Genomic DNA, 20,174 nt, shown 5'->3' with positions numbered 1-20,174 from the left:
ATTTTAGAAGGATAAATTGGTGAACACCTGTATTCATGACAAGCGTTTTAAGGATCAACTAGAAAAACTATAGTTGGTCTTTATTATTCTCTATTGTGTACATGGTTACTGATAGTCAGTCATCAATTATTCTTTTGATTTTCTCACTGGTATTCTTCAAGAACTTCATAGAAGCAGCGGTAAGAATTAATAATCACCGGTCACTGCACCTTATGGTGACTAATTGTATTTGGAAAATTCATGTATCTACCACTGAGCTAGAGCTGAGGTTTGAACCCAGCAATTTTGCGAGCCGGACGGCCTTAATTATTTGTCAATTTATTCGCAAATGAGGGACTTTAGCAACTGCTCTTGCGAATATCAAATTTACCACTTTACACAATGTCACCCAACCAGTGGGGCAAAGGTTTACCACTTTACAACCATTATCACAATATTTCGTGAAACTGTTTCTCATTCGTTTTGCAACTTAAGTATAGGTACCTAACTATACTCTATACTCCTATATTTAATATAAGATAATAAATTACTACATATTATAAGAACGGGAAACGCTTTTCCTAACCTAAGCTTTTTTTTAACCTAAGCTTTTCCTAACCTAAGCTTTTTCTAATCTTAGTTTTACTAACCCAAGCACCCCCAACCTAAGCTTTTCTCAGACCCAGCTTCCCCGAACCTAAGCTTTTCCTAACCTTAGCTTTTACTAATCTAAGCTTTACCTAACCCAAGCTTTTCCTAACCTGAGTTTATTCCAGACCCAGCCTTCTCTAACCTAAGCTTTTCTTAACCCAAACTTTTCCTAATCTGAGCTTTTCCTAACCCAAGCTTTCCCCAACCTAAGCTTTTCCCAAACCCAGCTTTTCCTAACCTAAGCTTTACCTAATCCAAGCTTCTCCTAACCCAAGCTTTCCCCAACCTCAACTTTTTTCCAACCTAAGCTTTCCCTTATCTATGTTTTCCTAACCCAAGCTTTCCTCAACCTAAGCTTTTCTTAGACCCAGCTTCCCCTAACCTAAGCTTCTCCTAACTTAAGCTTTTTCTAATCCAAACTTTTCCTAACCCAAGCTTTCCCCACACCCAGCTTCCCCTAACCCAAGCTTTTCCTAACCTTAGCTCTTTCCTAACCTATGCTTTCCCTAACCTTAGCTTTTCCCAATCTAAGCTTTTCCTAAGTTGAGCTCTTTCTAAAGCAAGTTTTCCTAACCTATCTTTTCCCTGACCTAAGCTTTTGTCAGACCCTGCTTCCCCTAACCTAAACTTTTCCCAACCTTAGCTTTTTCCAAACCTGAGCTTTTCCTAACCTCAGCTTTTCCCAGCCTAAGCTTTTTTCCCTAATATAAGCTTTTCCTAATCTAAGCTTTTCCCAACCTAAGCTTTTTTCCCTAATATAAGCTTTTCCTAAACTAAGATTTCCCTAACCTAAGCTTTTCCTGACCCTAGCTTCTCCTAACCTAAGCTTCCCCTAATCTAAGCGTTTCCTAAACTAAGATTCCCCTAACCTAATATTTTCCTGATCCAAACTCCTCCTAACCTAAGCTTTCCCCAATCTAAGCTTTTTCTAACCTAAGTTCTCCCTAGGTAGCAAAAAATGGATAAAAATATCTCGATCAATTTTGAGTTAAGTAATCAAGTGACTGGACATTTTTTCTTCAGAATTTATCATTCTACTAAATCCAATAGTTTAAAATACCTATCAATCACCATGCAAACAGGTTCACCTCTTTTAAACCAAAAATTTGCACTTTTCGCACATTTTTTGCAATATCTCAAAAGCTACTGAAGTTACAAACCTTAAATTAGTTTCATTGGATTCCTCGTCAAATTTTACATAAGATAGCAATAGGTTTAAAAATATTGTAGCCATAAAAAAATTATTAAAAATAAAATTTGATATAAAAATTTTGAACTTTCCGCCATGTTTTTTCAGCTAATCCTTGGAAATCGACAACAATGTTATACATGGTTGATCTCGTCTTGATCTCCTCTATCGATCTATGTAGGTCTCAATGCTAGATTCCGCAGCCCATAAACTTTAGTGACGTCAAGATGGGTGGATTTGGGAGTAGATGTTGGCTCATCGACTTTCAGTATGAATATACAATGAGCCGTGTCTATTCTATAACTGGTCTAAGATTATAACTTAGGGCATGCTCGCTTTGCTCGGCTGTTTACATCTTACATGTGCACATGTGGTTGGTGTTGGAGGTTTTTGGTCACATGGTTATGACGTGGTTATGATTTCTAACTATCAATCATGAAGTTTACATCCTTTCGAGATTTAAGAAAGTTTATTAGTGAAAAAGAAAAGAAAGATTTTATTCAATGTTTTATAAATGACTCAAGAACAATAGAAAATGTAAGAAGAATAGGAGTAAAACTTTTTTTAAAGGATGAGCTCGTGTACTACGAATTAAAGTACAAATGTATCCATGGTGGTGTTACAAAAAGCAAGTCCAAGGGACTTCGACCAAAACAAAGGTAAGTTGGTTTTTTGCATCTGCATACGGTAACTGACTATGGCTACGTATTTATTGACTGATTACTCAAATCATAAAACAATAATTGCCGGCTTTGTAGCTTCCTTTACCGAGTCTTTAGGTAGTCTAACATACCTAACTTTTAAAACTAGGCTTAGTTTATGCTTTTTCAATCATTAGCTAATTACCCATATCTTTTCGTATGCAATGTAATAAACAAATTAAATAAAGTATGCAAATAAATAAATATCAGGCCTAACGTATACGGTGTTGTCTTTTGTTGCCTTCTCGTCTAAAGTGAACTTTAATGGCCACCCCAGATTTTTCAAAATTATTGTTATAATGGATTCAGCATGATATTGTGACTCGTTGTTCTTGCGAAATTTCTAGTTCTAGCTTAAAATTTAGCGGACTTTTTTCCTTAGTAGGCTAGAGTGTGTCGGTTACAAAACAATAACCTATTTCGGCTTGGCCTTCACATGATTCATTTAAGCTGAAACTCCCCTTCATAACTCTATGTTTATTACACACCTCACAAATTAGTCTAACTTGGAACCTATAATAACACCATCCCAAAGTGAATTTAAATTAATCTCTGCTCTGTATCTATAAAAGAAAAAGCCGTAACTCGCTCATCACCAATTCTCCCACGTGTCATGTATCTAGAGAACTACGGTAGCTGAAATTTTGTACAATCATCCTTTAGGCATACAATAGGAAAACTAATAAGTGATTCTATCCTGATCTTACTTCCCCTTGGTCTCCACCGCAGACCCTCTCGAATTTTCCATGTTATCCTTATGCCAGAATAGGTCTAGAAATTAATGGGATGTCTATTATACATTACAACAGATGTTGTACAGTGGAGTCTGTAATCATCACCTTATGTTAATTTTTATGGTTTTATCCAATGTACCTATAATACATGTATTCTAGGTACATTGGTTTTATCTATATTTTATCATCAACTCACGCCAAGTATGACATGTGATGTACGTTTATTATTGTTTTTGAAGGGATGGATTCAAGGATCCAAAGGTTCAAAGAACCCCACACGTCAACCGAAGCTTATTGTGCTTCCAAGTAGTATATTAGTTAGGCAAACCAATACCTGTGTCCTTTACAAGAACCAGGAGTTTCTCCCTATACTAACATCCCATTCATTACCTGGTTGCTTGTCGCAATCGAGTGTGATATGCTTGCCAGTCTCTTCAGACTGATTAGTCCTCGTGACCTACGTGAGTTCCACTCCTGGCCTCCTTTGTAGGTTCTTCTGCTGAGGAAGGTGTGGCCAAGTTGCCTCTAGGGCGCCCGGCCACCCTTGACTCAGCCTCTTGACCCACATTTTCTTTTTGCCCCTCCGAATCTTCGCAGGGTAAAAAGCCTCACCTCTCCCAAGAAGTTTTGCCTAAATGGTCGCCCTTCTTTGAGCAGTGGTGAGGTTTGGTCTCTCCGCCCACAAACTTGTGACCTACGTGAGTTCCACTCCTGGCCTCCTTTGTAGGTCCTTCCACCAGATCCCGTGTGTTTGAAGGCAAGGCAACTCAAGTCGAACATCGTACTCAAGAATGTGTTGAAACCCACAATTCACCCACAGTATCCCTGCTTGTCATAGGAGACAACTAAAAGGGACCCTAAGGCAACTCCAAGAGATCTGGTTTTCAACACATTCTTGAGTACGATGTTCGACTCAAAGCTCCCCCAACCCACAGGGGTCGTGATGTACCTTATCTATTGATAAGTTAGTATAAGTTAGGCTAATAAATGTAAATGGCAAAAATTTTTCCGCCACATTTGTAATTCTTTATTCATTAATATTTCTGCGTAAGTTAATATAGCAGCAGCCAACTGACCATGTTAGGTTGTTCAATTCACAACGGTCGACACGTATCGTGCTCGAAATCGACCGACAAGGTTTGCTCCCAACAGTTGACCGCACTGACACAGAACGGCGTGTCTACTCAAATTACATTGAATCTTACCTTGTCGGTCGATGTCGGGCACGCTGCTTGTCTGTCGTTGTCGGTGGATATGAAAGGAGCTTCAGGAAAAGCTTATTTATTCGTTAGGTGTGTCACACCGCTTAGAGGCACGCCTCTAACAAATTTGACGCCAACTAACTGGGCAGGTAAAATATACTTACCTACACCAATCGTATTATGTTTCAGATTAACGATTTTTAATTGTGTTTTTCTTGTTCTATTATTTTTAACTATTTATTCAACATTGGAAACGGTAATTAGCCCATGCATGTTAAGGATGTCAGAAAAAACTCAGCTGAATAAGAAGTATTCATTCTATAGTATCTTATTGAGTAACAGCTCATTTTACTTAGCAGTACTAATGCATATATCGGTTGCCATAACAAATGCAACATGTAGTTGCTAGTCATGACTTATATATTTAAATAAAATGAGAATTCTCCGTTTTAGGCCGCTTTTACCGTTCACTGTAACCGCTGCTCAACATAAGGTAGATTAAGTCTAATCTGACTTAATATGCATGATACCAATGAATAATAATAATTTATTTGATAATTTTCTGACGTGTATTTTTACAGCACCTACAAACAGAATTGTCCATTCGTCATGAAATTTAGGGTTTCTTCTGATGGCAACACTTTGGATTTGGTCTCCCGCGTTGACGAGCACAATCACGATCGAAATCAGGTAGGCTAATCTCAATTATGAATTATTGTTTTTTGGCCCTATGAACAGTGGTGTAAATACGGGTTTCAACCCCCTTCTTTTGCCACCCAAAATTCGGCGGTAAAAATATCAGTTACTTGCAAGCAAGTGGAAAAAGATTTTTAAAACTGGCACATTTCAAATTTATTCTATTTGTCTCAGCAACATTTCAAAATTAACACACAACAATAATTGCGCTCTTTTTCAAAGTGATGGCATAAAGGATAAATGGTCACTTGAATAATTAAACTGGCAGTAGGCTAATGTCGTTGCTAGTAGATGTTTAAGTTGACTGGCGCCAATCAACTGGAATCAGCTACTGGCGACCCCACTTTCCTAGTTTTATGTTGTACACGTAGTCAATAGCTAATTCCAGTCCTCTGGCGACAGTCAACTGGAACGTCCACTGGCAACGTCTAAATTACGTGGCAAGAGGAAGGGAAGGGATTTTCACTTGAAAAATTAAAAAGACCTGTTTGCACAGAAAAGTAATGAAATCACAAACTAACATTCTCTATACAAAGACATTGGCTAAATTTTCTAAGTTCCATATTTTTTATTTTATTATTCAACTTTACATTTCAAGTTTTATACTTGAAAAAATTGTATTACTGTGTTCTAATCTGTTGTATTTTTTATAATTGGTTTATCTGTAGCTATAGTCTATAGAAGAAGTCGACATCCTTAGCCTGGGTACATACGAGCGGCAGTTGCAGTACACACGACCACAGAAACAAATGAGGCAGCACACACATGCACTGGACGGCAGCGGTGCGGTCGCATTGCTGCCCGAGTTAACTAGTCGACCGCGAATTGCAGTCGTGATGAGGTTACTGCAATTGCCGCCCATGTGTACCTGGACTCAGTGAGATAGCTAGCTGTAGGATTTGTAATCAAAGTTTAGTGTTTAAAAAAACTCATTTGATAGGATTAGCTTTTAGGATAGATATTTCATGTACAGACTGTGATTTAAATAGACAGATTAAGAATTGTGAAGAAGTGCAGAGTGAAAAAACTTATTATGATTTAAATTTGAGACTAGCTTTAGGTTTTAGATCAATAGGGAAAGGCGAGAACTCGGCGAAATTGTTTTGTGGTGTAATGAATTTACCGTCACCGCCAGGTAAATTCCAACAACACGAACAATTTGTTAGTGAATTTAGTAAAAAGATAGTGAAAGGTCGATGAGAAGCGCGGTAGAGGAAGCAGTCGAGTCGTGTGGCAGCTGAGTGCGTAGCTGTGGACGGGTCTTGACAAAAACGTGGACACACGTCTCAAAACGGATTTGTGTCAATAACGTCAGTTGATACTGGTAAAGTTTTGGACGTTTCTGTGAATTGTAAAATCTGTAGATGTCCACAGAAATCGAACAATATTCATGACGACAAATGTACCGCCAATTATTCAGGGAGTAGTGGTGGGATGGAAGTTTCTGGGGCTCTGGATATCTTCAAAAGATCTCAACAATTATATGAAGTGAGATACTTGGAATATTTAGGCGACGGCGACTCCAAAGCGTTTCAGGCGGTTTGCGCGGAGGCGCCGTACGGGCCGGACGTTTCAATTAACAAATTGGAATGTGTCGGTCATGTGCAGAAACGGATGGGCTATAGACTAAGAAAATTAAAATCGCAGAAGCCATCGATAGGCGGTAAAGGTAAGCTAACTGATAAGGCCATACTAACTATACAAAAATTCTATGGCTATGTTATACGAAATAATACGAATAGCGTAAAAAGTATGGAAAATGCGATTTGGGCTACATATCATCATTTAGCCTCTAATGATGAGAACTCTAAACACGATTTATGTTTAGAAGGTTGGTGTAAATATAGACAGGCACTCAACACTGGTGCAGTCTATAGTCACAAGTCCCACTTCCATCTACCCGAAACCGTAATGAATGAGATTGAATTTATTTTCAAAGACTTGTCACGTACGGAACTTTTAAAAAAATGTACGGCAGGAAAAACCCAAAATTCGAATGAAAGTTTTAACAGTGTTGTTTGGACGATTGTACCCAAAAAAACATTCGTTCAAATGAACACATTGAATTTTGGAATGTTCTAAGCGATAAACAGATACAATGAAGGACATTTGGCAAAAGTTTGTGTATTAGAAGAGATGGGACTTAGAGCCGGTAAGAACACGCTAATTGCTTTGAAACGGTTGGACCATGAGCGCGTGTCTAAAGGGAACACTCAACTGCTAAAGCACATAACAATTGCGAAGACGACCCAAATTATAGAGCTGATAATTTTTAAGGTAATTATTTTTTAATGATTGTTATAGTTACAATAATAACATCTATACAGTAACCTAGTATCAAAAACGGACATCTGTCAGTACAGAAATTTTCCACTACAAGCAAAATTGTAGTACTATCTGATTGTTGTACTGCACATAATAGAGTAAATCATTATTTCAGAAATTATATCAATCGATTTAGAATAATTGTACTAATCTAGTAACGCTAATAAAATGATCAACATTTTTCGACTGCCTGATTCGTTGAGCTTTCTCGTTCCTTGAGACGGGTTAGTCTTTACTATCACCACATTCATTCTGTCAGTTTCCTAAGTAACGAATTTCATTCTGTGATGCAAGCAGCTTCCTGAATCAATTCATTTGTTGAATCGTGTGATTATCCAAGTACTGAGCATAGATTTGGTGTTCAGTTTCCACAGCGATCTTACAGTTTTGGCTGAGAATTTTTCGTGTTTTGGAATTTTCGATGAAAACTCAATTTCCCGGGTCGCCATTTGAATTTGGTTTAAATTTAGCTATGCTTAATTATTGTTGCCAGCATTGAGGTGCAGCTGTTGTGAAAATTCTATTCCAGCATAATTGTTGCAATAAAAATTCAAAATGAGCTTGCGAATACAACCTTATTGACATGGTGTGCTCCATTTAGCTCAGTGCATGGAATAAAATTCAAACCACACGTTTTTCAATCAAAGAAACATAGTCCGTTGTAAACTTATTTCAAATTATTCTTTTCAAATGTTTGAATTCAGGGCTACTTTCTTGTATTTATAAAATAGAATTATACTTAGTACTCTTCAAAAAAAAAATTAAATACAAGACTACTACAATAGTAGTTATGTTACAATTTATATTCTTGTTTTCTAATATTTTATTTATTCTTTAAGGATACAATAATTTATTTTATAAATTCAGATTATTCGCTTGTGTAGACTCAGCTGTTAACAGCTGTCAAATTCAACACTCTACATAAATAAGAACTTATGGGAATTTTGATATGGAGGATAAATACATGATTTGATTTGATTTGAGAATAGAATAACTTTTACAATATATTGTATCAATACACATAAGTTTATGCTAAGAGTAGAGTAAGAGTAGAGTTTATAGCCGCTTCTATCATTCTGTATTAATTTTACTTTTACATTTCATTACTCGTATTATACCTAGTATTTCGTACAGTCTATAGAAGTGATTAGGTTCCCCGTTTTTGAGTTGAACATGAAGAATTCATCAAGCTATTCTCTCATGTAGATGAATTTCACAAGTACAAGTATTGGCTTGCTATTTTCCAAATCAGGTACGTACATTTTCTAATCAGTTGATTTTGGATACGTAACGAATTTTCTTATTATAGGTGGAGAATTGAGCCAGTCAGTCAATAGTTGAAGAGTAAAACTGAAAAACTGCGTTTACACCAAAGTTATTGGATTCTATTAGATTGAAAATAGCTTATCATACATCATGAACATGTGTTGGTCAAGTTCCGTTCAATCTAATAGAATCTATGAGGATTACATTATTAACATTTGTTAATTTTGATTAGAATTTTGTAGATTATTCATTATAGAGAGTAGTATGAAAAGGTAGGTTAATCGCCATCAACTCAGTTGATCCATCAACTCGTTTCAAAGGAGATCTTTTCCAAAATTCACGATATGAAAAAATATTTCAATAACATTACAGATTGCTACATTGAATCTCATAACCCGAAGTAGCCTACTACATATAATAAATCATAATACTGTACTGTGATATAATACCTACCTACATTATAATACTCAACCTAGAGCAGCCTGAAACTCACTAGTATTTATAGCTCATAGCTTCATACACTGAAGAGCATAGCCTACAATATTGTTGAATTTGCATGCTACTTATAAACCATGTCTAATCCGTCTCTGATTTCATCTAACATTACACTAGGTTAGGAACCATCAATTAACGATCTGTTCACTTTGAACTGCTAGATCTTATCGCAGTAATCTGTAATAATTAGTCATGCTACTCGCGTTCCATTGTCATAATCGTAACGATTAAGATAGGCGTCCAACCTGGCAAATTATCATATGAAAAAAGTTAGCGCGTCTAAAAGTAGGCCTGCCGACCAACCACCAGAATAATTATCAATTTCGTGAATGAGGAAATAACCTGATGGTTTTCGGATAATGTTCACTGATTTCAAAAGAAGATTGACGTCTTCTATCATGAGGTATTCCAACTACACCTTAACGTTTCAATGTAATTAATTCTGAATTCGAAAATTGAAAGAAGAAGGAGAACTCAAACACCATTACGTACATGGCCTGTCTGGATGAAGGATTTTCCATCAAGTAGTTTTATGTGTTGCACTTTGTTTTTCAAATAAATTTCTATCATTTAAAAAAAATGAAAAGTCTATTAGATTTTGGCTTTATAGCCTTCTTTTTTACTTTATTATCATATGGTCATTTTTGATGCATTCTTCATGATTCACATGCATTGTTTTTCAGAAAAAAATGTTCGACAGAAAACTTGCCAGAAAAATTGCCAATGATAATAGAATTACATGGAAAAACCGATATCGGGATGAATGCGGAAAATATATTGTTAGTGTTCAAAGTGTGGTTCCACTCAGCCATGCTACTGGCACTCCCATCAAGACTGGTCTTGTGGTTCCACGCACACATCCGGTTCCACGCACACATCCGAGATACACATCCGAGCAAGACGACTGGCGATCCGAAGAAGAACGGCGGTGGTATCCAATGCCCAGAGGACCAGCCCCAGAGTACCAAACGGATGTATGGTACCCTTTAACAGGGGAAGGCTTTCCCGATTGGGATATACTATTCAATCGCGACCCCAACAACAACCAACTACCACCAGAACTATCACGTGGACGGCCTGGATGATTTTCCTTCACCATCATCATAATCATCATGTAATTAAACTATTTTTTCTTTTTTTTTTAATCACATAGTTTGTGTTTTTCAATCTTTCTGAAATCACATTACATTAAAATTATAGGTAAGAAATCACCTTACTATACTTTCAACAAAGTACTGGTGAAATGATAGTTCAACCGATTTGATAGTACTCCTGAGTTGATGCATCAACTGAGTTGATGGCGATTAACCTACCTTTTCATACTACTATAGAGTCTCTGTTTTGTTCCTTGTCTAAATGCGTTGTGCTCTAAATTCTGCTGTATGGAATACAGCATCATGCGGACGGGATTTTATTCAACTTGCATTGTTGACTATTTCCACATATTTTTTATTTATTACTCTAATATTGCTCAAGAGATGAATTCCTTTATGTGTTATACTTCATTATCATTATAGTATTAATGAGTAGTTGGTTATTTTCTTGCACTTGCTCAAGTTGTTTATCTTGTTCTTTTCTTGTGGAAATATATATATATATTATTATTTATTTTCAACTTTGGTGTAAACGTAACTTTAGAGCTGAGTCTTTGTAGATTTTTAAGAGATTTTCGTTTTATCTTTTCAAACTCAATAGATCCACCTTTTGAATACCCAGCTGTATTCGCGAAACTTTTCACCAGTTTCACTAGTGAATTGAACAAGATTGCAAACGTGTTCTATTGAATTGAGTTTTCATGAAAATAAAATGAGAAAAACAAAATAAGCTTACTAGAATAATGATATAAAAATAGAAATATTGATAGATAGTATTTTAATCATCAGCCGACTATGTATGCAATAATGCAATAACCAATATTCTCATCTTTCGTCGTTTCCAGTTTTAAATTTCAAAAGAATAATTTAAAAAACTTCAAAAAAATACTAGTAAGATCATATTAATATCATTTGCTTTCCAAAAATATCTAAATTCTATTCTATTTGATTCCTGTTTCTGAAGCTACAACTAATTCCACACTAATTCTTCAAAATTCGAGATTGAAGTTAAAATATCTTATTTTGATGAGGAAAATTTATTTTCTATATTAGAAATAATAAAAACGTATTTTAAAATAAAATCAAAAAAATTTTATTGATATGAAACAAACATGCTGTGTGAGTTTACAATTCAGTTCTACATGGGAGAATAGCCTAGTGAAACGGATCTTTATTATAGTCATGTTGGAAATAGCTATTTTTTTTATAAAAAATGATACCAGTGCATGTTGTTGATTTGCACTCGGAGCTAATAGTTTGTTATTTTTTGTGTGTGTTGTAGATCAAACAATGAGTTCCTACCAGAGCTGCAAGCCCAGTCGTCCAAGGACGCCAACTCTCTTCGTAGAACCACAATCATCATCTCCGTCGGCTCTGTCTACTAGAACCACCACCACTGCACACACATCTAAAAGTGCATCAGTTCCTTCTAGAACCACTGCACACACATCTAGAACCACTGCACACGCATCAGTTCCTTCTAGAACCACTGCACACAAAAGATCTTCAACTACAACTAGTGCATCGGCATCGGTTCCGTCTAGAACCACTGCACACACTGCACACACATCTAAAAGATCTTCAACTACAACTGCATCGGTTCCGTCTAGAACCACTGCACACACATCTAGATCTTCAACTACAACTAGTGCATCGGTTCCGTCTAGAACCACTGCACACACTGCACACACATCTAGATCTTCAACTACAACTGCATCGGTTCCGTCTAGAACCACTGCACACACATCTAGATCTTCAACTACAACTGCATCGGTTCCGTCTAGAACCACTGCACACACATCTAAAAGATCTTCAACTTCAACTACAACTAGTGCAACGGTTCTGTCTAGAACCACTGCACACACATCTAGATCTTCAACTACAACAAGTGCATCGGTTTTGTCTAGAACCACTGCACACACATCTAAAAGATCTTCAACTTCAACTACAACTAGGGTTCTGTCTAGAACCACTGCACACTCAACTATCACATCGATTCCGTCTACAACCACATCTTCTATCACATCGACTCCATCTATAACCACATCTTCAACGATTCCGTCTACAACCACATCTTCAACTACTATCACATCGATTCCGTCTACAACCCCACACTCGGTGCTGTTTCCATCACCAGCATCACCATCTCTGGCATCACCATTTCCAGCCATGGAACGACCCAAGACGCCAACGCTTTTAGAAGAGCTGGACTCGCTTATCAGATTCAAGGCGGTGGAGAAAATATCTTCTTCTTCTTCATCGTCTTGTTCTTCGTCTGATAATAGTTCGTCATCTTCAAGCTCGAGTGAGTCGTCTGAAAGTGATTCTGAAGTGGTAGCGACCACCGTGTCGGACTGTTGTGTCAACAGACAAACAAGACAAGACAGCTCTATCGATGAAGTCACCACCTCGAGTTCGTTTGTCATTCGAGGAGACTTTGATGGAGCTGAATTCGCCAAAGTCTTATCTCGACAAACCTGTAGTGCCCGAAGATGAAGAGAATGAAAACTCTGACAGTTCTTCTTCGTCTTCATCTTCTTCATCTTCGGGCAACTCTACAGGAGATGAGACTGATGACGAAAGCACAGGACCGTCATCAAAAAGATTGACAAGACAACCACGAGCCTTGCCCATAAGATCAGCAGTTGTGTTGTTGGCTTCTGAGGAGGGCTGCAGTCCAAAAGATTGCAGCATGAAATTCATGAAGCCAACAAAAGAAACAACAACAAAGCTGAATCGAAACCTGAGGGAGTTCAAAAAGGATGTGATGCCGCTTACATTTCCCAATGTAGGCTGTAATGCAAAATCCGGATTGAGGTGCCGAAGGTTTCAATTCAGCAGCGAGGCCGTGGTGGACGAGGACTTGACGACAAACAATGACAAAGACATCATCTACCCGGCCAGCTTCGATCTAGTATCACTTAAAAAATTATCTAGTGAGCTAGATCAGTCATGTAAATGGGTGCTGGCGCCATCTAAAACGGGCCACGCATTAAAAACACTTTCGGAAGACTTGACCACCATTAATCGCGATACCCACTCGTTCACAAACTACTATGTCAAAAATTCAATGGATAGTGATTTGACTTGCTATCCATTGGTTTATGGCGCAGTAGCCAAAAAATATTCGGACGTGGCCAAACACTTCATGAATATCATGCAGGAACAGTATGAAGTGCGCGTAAAGTCGGGCAAAACGTGTTCCGGAACACCTCTCCAACACGAAAAATATAACTGTGCACACTTTGCTGATGGTGAGTTGGAAATCTTAGTACACAGCTACTGGCAGCTAGAGACTACAGATTTGCTACAATGGAGGAGCGATGTGCCCCGTCAAAAACTTAAGGCGCAATTTACAGCCATGTGGTTAGAATTGCGTCTAGTGTTGGAGTCTGAGACACGAAAAATCCAACAACAGTCACCAGAAGCACCACTACCAAAATCTCTGGTAGATTTGAAAAAGGCTGTGGATTCAATTAGGAAATTTGCAAAATTCGATTCAAAATTGGTTACAGCGGCAAGTCTTCTAATCGTAAAAGTATATTTCAGTACAATTCTCTGTGTGTCCAACCCCGAGGCTAGGAAACGGTGGTGCATGTTCATGAAGAACTGCAAGTTACACCACTATTTGTGTGAACACACACAATATGCAATTATGCAAATGTACAAGGCGGCAGCACCCATTTTGAAGTCAAAATTCGATCAAATGAAAGCTATTGAAAATGAGACTCGGTTTGTTGTACCTATTTTATCGATAGCCAACATTTTTGAAATATTCTCGAATGTGCTATCGCCGAAGCACAAGAAAGGCGTACGCGAGTTGCAAGCAGTATGCAACAATTTATTGTATACAGTAGCGCGTAGCATTGGGTTCCATATGCTTTATCATGGCATAGTGGATGGAACAAACGTCATTATCACTGAGCGACACCTAAGTGGCTTTATAGGCAATCGTATGCCTTACAAGAAGAGTCCTCCTCCTTTGATGCCACATCTGACAGCGACGAAAGTCAACATCATTGAGAATATAATTGACACGACCATCAAGACTAATGAGTTGATTGTAGATCGAACAAAAAAAGTGAAATGTGATAAAGACGCCAAAGTTTTGCTGGGTAGCTACATGCGATATGTGCTATTTGCAGCTACTGTTGGCCCTTTGTCACATTTCGCTTCGAGTGGTCTTGATGATGGGAGCAATAGTAGTAAATCTTGGGCCAAAATTCTAACTTCGGCTGTCGATTCGTACTTGGAAACATATTTTTGTGACATAAGACGAATCGACGAGATCCCGATTGTGGCTGACATTCTATAGCAGGCAGATTTCATTTTATGCATTCTGTTGTGTTGAACTCAGTTCCAAAAATCCAACTTTTTTCACATGGACGGAAAATCAAGCTAGCAGAGGCGCAACTGAAATAGGATCTGCTATCATCCAATACTTGCGATCACTCTCATTTGATAACGTGGACAAAATTTCTATGTTCTGTGATGGTTGTGCTGGACAAAATCGTAATGCCCACATTGTCCACACACTATGCCATTGGCTGAAAACCGAATCAAGTGACAACATTAAAAGTATTCAGTTGACTTTTCCAGTTTGAGGTCACTCTTTTTTGCCTGCAGATAGGGCATTTGGAAGAGTAGAAAAGTTACTGAAAAAACAAACTGAGATCAAAATTCCATCGGAATATAATAAAATCTACAAAGAAGTAGGATCTGTAAGGGAGCTAGGAAAGGACTGGGAAATTCTGAACATAAAAGACCTCGAAAAAGTTTACTCAAAAATAAAAGGAATAAGTGAATCAAAGCGGATATACATTTTGAAACATAAAAGTAAACGGACTGGTGAAATAACAACAAAGATTCAGCTATTCCAGAATTATAAATTTTCTTCTGCAACTGAACTCCAGAACTTCAAATCCATTGTTAAAAAAAAGATGATTGAGGGAAGTATACCTTTGCAAGTGAATCGTCCACAGCACATCATCTCAGCAGAAAAGAAGAGAGATGTCCTCAATTTGCTGGCATGTCATTTTGGAGCTGATTGGGAGACAATCCCTGAATTAAAGTGGTATAAAGACATTCTTTCCAACAATGATGAGCAGACCAACGAGGATGAAGAAGAAGATGTCTGTGACTGCTTGGAAGATGACTGTGGTCTCCATATTTAAAACAGTATTCAGTGAGTGATCCTTTTTTATAGCTATGTTAGGTTAATTTTGTGATTTTCTTTCAAAAGTCAACATATCCGTGCCTTTTTTTTCAAAAGTCAACATATCCATATTTTTTTGTCAAAAGTCAACATGTCCAAAACTTTTTTTTTAATTGTGTGAGTGGTAAAAACAATTTTTTTTTCATTTCAAGCACTTGAACTCACCTCTTAGTAAGTAAAATTTAGGACAAATAATTTTTAAGGAATATAGAATAGCTGATGATTTATAAGTTTTTTACGTTTTATGAAAAAAAATCATGAGTGGAGATGTTGAGATGGTCTCAGACTAAATATGACATTTTCAGTCTTATTAGCATTTAAAAGATATCCATTTGCTCTGAATCAGGCTCCTGCTTCATCAAGTGAGTTATTAACAACATTTGAGAGCTTAGCCATATCATTAGAGACATTCAAAAAGGTAGTATCAACCGCATATAATACTGCTCTGCTCAAAACATTGTGAGGCAAATCATTGATACTTATAAGGAATAATAGAGGACCCAGGACGGATCCTTGAGGTATGCCATACTTCAGGAAAATTACATCAGACCACTCTCCATTGACGCAGACGGTCTGCTTTCTATTCTTCAGGTAAGAATCAAATAGTGTTAGAGAAACTCCCTGAAAACCGTAATAATGAAGTTTCTCTATCAAGTCACCATGGTCGACGCAGTCAAATGCTTTGCTTAAGTCACAGAATGTAACCTGTGCATAAGACCTATTTTCAAATGCCTGCAAAATGTCATGGACCAAACCCTCAACTGCATCAACAGTTGCTTTGCCTTTTCTAAAGCCGAACTGAACTCCTGATAATAAGTTATTTTCCTCCAAAAATACAACAACTTGCTCACATATTATTATTTCAATAAGTTTAGAAAGAACAGGCACCAATGACACAGGACGATAGCTCTCTAGTTTATCTTTAGACCCCTTTTTGAAAATAGGGCACACCTTTGATATTTTAAGTTCCTCAGGGAATTTCCCCTCTTGCAATATTCTGTTTATGCATGCGGTCAGTGGTTGCACAATGTGAGGTATTATTTTTATAAATAATATTATTATTACCTGTATATATTATTAAATAATAAATTAATATTACCTGTTATAAATAAAACCGAGAGCAGTGCCAAGCTGTAATCACCAAAAGCTAATTTACAAACATGCCAACATACATATACAGACAAAAGCAAATCCCGTCGTTGAAACGTAGAAAAATCAATCCAAATATTATCATGAAAAAATAACATTTTCCCGCTATTTTGGGAAACGATAACTGTATATCTTCCAGTATTGAAAATGACATTCAAAATGAAAAACAATACTGAAAAATTTTATTATATTCAAAATTCTCAATGTTCGAGTATATTAACCCTCCAGTAGACTACATTCAACAAAGTAGAACCTCTATAATTTGTAGCTTACGGGACCAAGCATTTAATAGGAATTTTGGAGGGTGACGAATTATATATCAATTATATATATCTGCAATATTGAGGCTGATAAAATAAAATACGAAAAAATATATCATGGATACTGATCCCATAATTACCCATAATTAATTCATGATATAGCCTCTATGGATGGACATTAGAAAATATTGTTATATATTGATTTGACATACTTGTAAAAGATTTCAGAGATCAATACAACTGTTCATGAGCGAGTTCTTCAACCAAGGGTGTCTCTAGTTATATTATTATATGTGAATCCGTGGAACTTTAAAGTTCACTCCGTATGGGTAAATAATTCAGAATCAGAATTCAAAATCCCTAAACAAATAATACAAACTACTATAACGTTAAAGGTATTGCTATCACAAGTTGTATTATCTAATACATGTAGGCTATGTTGAAAACAAACAATAGACAGGCAGTCAGACATTAACGAAAGCGAGTAAAATTTGTATATTAATCAGCTGAATTCGGGGCATTAAGGACAGTACCTATATGTGATAATTCTCAAATAGCATTAGCTGTTATAAATAAATGGGTAAATTGTGGTAATTGCATGCAATTAATATTCCAGCTTACTAATGATTAATCACAACACCCTTTTTTCCAATTCACTTCATCAGTTGATGTGATTTTCGGTCTCCTCATCACTGGAGTTATTAGTTACTGTAGCATAATTTTCGATAAACTCATCACTGGAATTATCAGTTACTATGGCATATTAGTGTATTTATCTTTATGGGAATACTAATTAGAGTGTTTTTGATGGCAAAACTACGAATTATAGAGAAGTTTCAGTGTACTCACTAATCTTGACAATTGAACTACCCTACCTATTAAGTGAAGTTATTTTTGTTTTGTGTCAAGAAATTTACTAATAGTTCTATTTAAGCTCCAAATAACTGCAAAAAGAGAGACAACTGCACAAAATAGGAATGATATAATATAACGAATTATACAGTTACAAGATAAGTCATCGCGTGATATTACTACAAAGAGGGATAGAAAAGAGTGATAGGTTTCAGAAATAAATTGTCAATGGTCTTGTTAAGAATAGCAGCCTACATGTGGGGGTTCATCAGAACAATGACCATTGTTTGAAAACCAGACAGCTCTGCGTAGTACAGTCCATCCAAGAAGTATAACCTGACCGTCTTGTTTTGGAAGTGTCAGAGATTCGATGTGTCTGACTTTGTCGTTTCTGTACGGATGTAAAAGTGTCCGGTTTTGGCGCCTAACGCACATGCTAATTCGAGACTCTTTCAAACAGTCTTTCCCTGTAGCTGGCGTACGGTGTTGATGGATGAGATAGTCGCTGTCCACTCCTGTCAGGTTCTGGGTGTGCCGGAGGACCTAGGTGGCGCGTACCCCTCAAAAAGTAATAATGGTATCATTTTGATAGCTTGATGATATTCAAATAGAAGAATTTTGAAAAATATCACCAGCAGAAAGTATCTTTTTAGCCTTTGCACAGCCTTAAATTCTAATCACAGAACACTTTCTGTGTGGCGGACCATAAGTGTAGATTGCAGAAAAATTTAATTGTACTTTCTTTTATACATTCAACAATGACTACAAGCATTGTTATAAAATTAATCCAAATCATGGGCATAGGCCTACTCACTATCAAACAGTAGAATTGAAACAAATTTTAATTTATTTTTGCAATTTATTGTAAGTAATGTGTACTTAACAATAAATGCATATGTTGATTTTTCACTCCATTACTTTTTATTATCAATCAATTTCCTTGAAAATAATATTTTCAATTATTAAAAACAATAATTTAACGGAAAACTGACTGCACATTCAGTTTATTTTCGTGTTCAGTTGCCTACTTATAACTTTCTCTAGAAAATGTCTTAGGTGTATGATATTTTAGATTAAATAAAAAATTGAATGGAATGGTAAATAATTTCATTAGTCATACAACTCTTTCAAAAAATGACAATGTTGTAGTACCACTGTTCAGCCCTACTCATTACAGGGACATTTTGATGTAACACAACTCAAAGGTCCGAACAGAAAATCTAAACTCATTTTTTTAGAAAGTACAGTGGTAATCATCACAAAGAGATTGAAAGAGGACTTTCCTCAGTTTGTCAGCATGGCAGTGCTAATAGCACTGTGACGGCACTGCATCGGATGGGTGGGAATTGTTGCTCTTTAACTTGTAAAATAAATTTTTTTCAGTATACTGCACTTTTACTGTGACTGTTGTGTGCAGATTGACTTTTAGAACCAAAATTTGGTACAAGATTTGTAATTTGATAAATGTGACATTTTCAGGCCATCTGGAGGAGAGTGGTGGCTATCGGGTTGAGGGCGGCGTGCCTGGCTAATCAGGCAAACATGGGTGTGGTAAGAATGATGCTGTTCATTTAACCGCCAGTTTATATTGATCAATTATCAATCACAAGTGATCGCGGAAAATTCGAAAGTCGGGGTCGCAACTGATATGAACCATCATCAAGACCGTCAAGTGGAAGAGTGACTCATCAACACCAACAACCAGCAACCACCATCCTGGGGAAGAAAGGCAAGAAGGATAGCAGACCAGACCATAAACTTCCTATCAATTACCGGCCAAGGTTAAGATCGTACCTGGCTCTGGCTGCAGCTGTATCCAACTCCACAGTTCAAGGTAACACGTCTTCTACATCTACAATCAGTGACAGTAATAGTGAAGATAACAGTGAAAGCACAATGGATAACCCCCTTATTTCAAGACCAATTGCGAAACATCACCTACACATAATACCTGAATATACAGGAAACCCAATAGAACTACTTAGCTTTCTTGAAGTTGTCGAAAAATTGAAAAATGACTATTGTAATAATCGTATCGTGGAAGCAGCAGACAGCAGACAATCATTGGATTCTCCTTCACTATTGTAAAAACAAATTACATGGACCTGCTAAAGATGTAATCCTCAACAGTACAGTAGATGACCTCTCAAATTTGATTGATGTTTTGAAAAACAACTTTGCCGATAATAGGACAGTAGAACAATTAACTATGGAACTGCTTGCTATGAAATTACACCAAAAAGAACACCCTATTCAATTCATAAATAGACTGCAACAAAAAAGAACCGTGATTATCTCAAGACACAAACTCGATGGACTAACTGGTCCAATTCTTGAAACTATCTCATCTCAGTTGGATAAACAAA

General features: G+C 36.8%; 2 protein-coding genes across 4 annotated transcripts; both read left to right on the top strand.

Annotated features, from left to right (window-relative positions):
- Positions 1–2,195: 2,195 nt before the first annotated feature.
- On the top strand, positions 2,196–11,799 carry LOC111061017. Of its 3 annotated transcripts, none has more exons than XM_039431560.1 (4): positions 2,196–2,478; positions 5,038–5,146; positions 10,032–10,352; positions 11,615–11,799. In XM_039431560.1, the coding sequence occupies exons 1-4, from the start codon at positions 2,255–2,257 to the stop codon at positions 11,624–11,626; spliced, it is 666 nt and encodes a 221-aa protein (XP_039287494.1). In that variant the 5' UTR covers positions 2,196–2,254; the 3' UTR covers positions 11,627–11,799. The 3 variants fall into 3 exon arrangements, with proteins under 3 accessions (XP_039287494.1, XP_039287486.1, XP_039287504.1); XM_039431552.1 differs by having other exon boundaries at positions 9,922–10,352; XM_039431570.1 differs by lacking the exon at positions 10,032–10,352.
- An 865-nt stretch (positions 11,800–12,664) lies between these two features.
- Positions 12,665–19,387, top strand: LOC120352061. Its single transcript, XM_039431539.1, has 2 exons — positions 12,665–15,517; positions 19,288–19,387. The coding sequence occupies exon 1, from the start codon at positions 12,728–12,730 to the stop codon at positions 14,645–14,647; it is 1,920 nt and encodes a 639-aa protein (XP_039287473.1). The 5' UTR covers positions 12,665–12,727; the 3' UTR covers positions 14,648–15,517; positions 19,288–19,387.
- The last annotated feature ends 787 nt before the right edge of the window (positions 19,388–20,174 follow it).

The sequence above is a fragment of the Nilaparvata lugens genome, chromosome 1 (assembly GCF_014356525.2).
Source record: "Nilaparvata lugens isolate BPH chromosome 1, ASM1435652v1, whole genome shotgun sequence".
Classification (NCBI taxonomy): Eukaryota; Metazoa; Arthropoda; class Insecta; order Hemiptera; family Delphacidae; genus Nilaparvata; species Nilaparvata lugens.
This window is presented reverse-complemented; position numbering and strand designations above follow the sequence as displayed.

Coding starts and splice junctions, on each gene's coding strand:
- LOC120352061 (XM_039431539.1), top strand. CDS start 12,728: ATGAAGTCACCACCTCGAGTTCGTTTGTCATTCGAGGAGACTTTGATG.
- LOC111061017 (XM_039431552.1), top strand. CDS start 2,255: ATGAAGTTTACATCCTTTCGAGATTTAAGAAAGTTTATTAGTGAAAAA. Junction 2,479..5,037: donor GGACTTCGACCAAAACAAAG/GTAAGTTGGTTT, acceptor GTATTTTTACAG/CACCTACAAACAGAATTGTC. Junction 5,147..9,921: donor ACAATCACGATCGAAATCAG/GTAGGCTAATCT, acceptor ATTGTTTTTCAG/AAAAAAATGTTCGACAGAAA.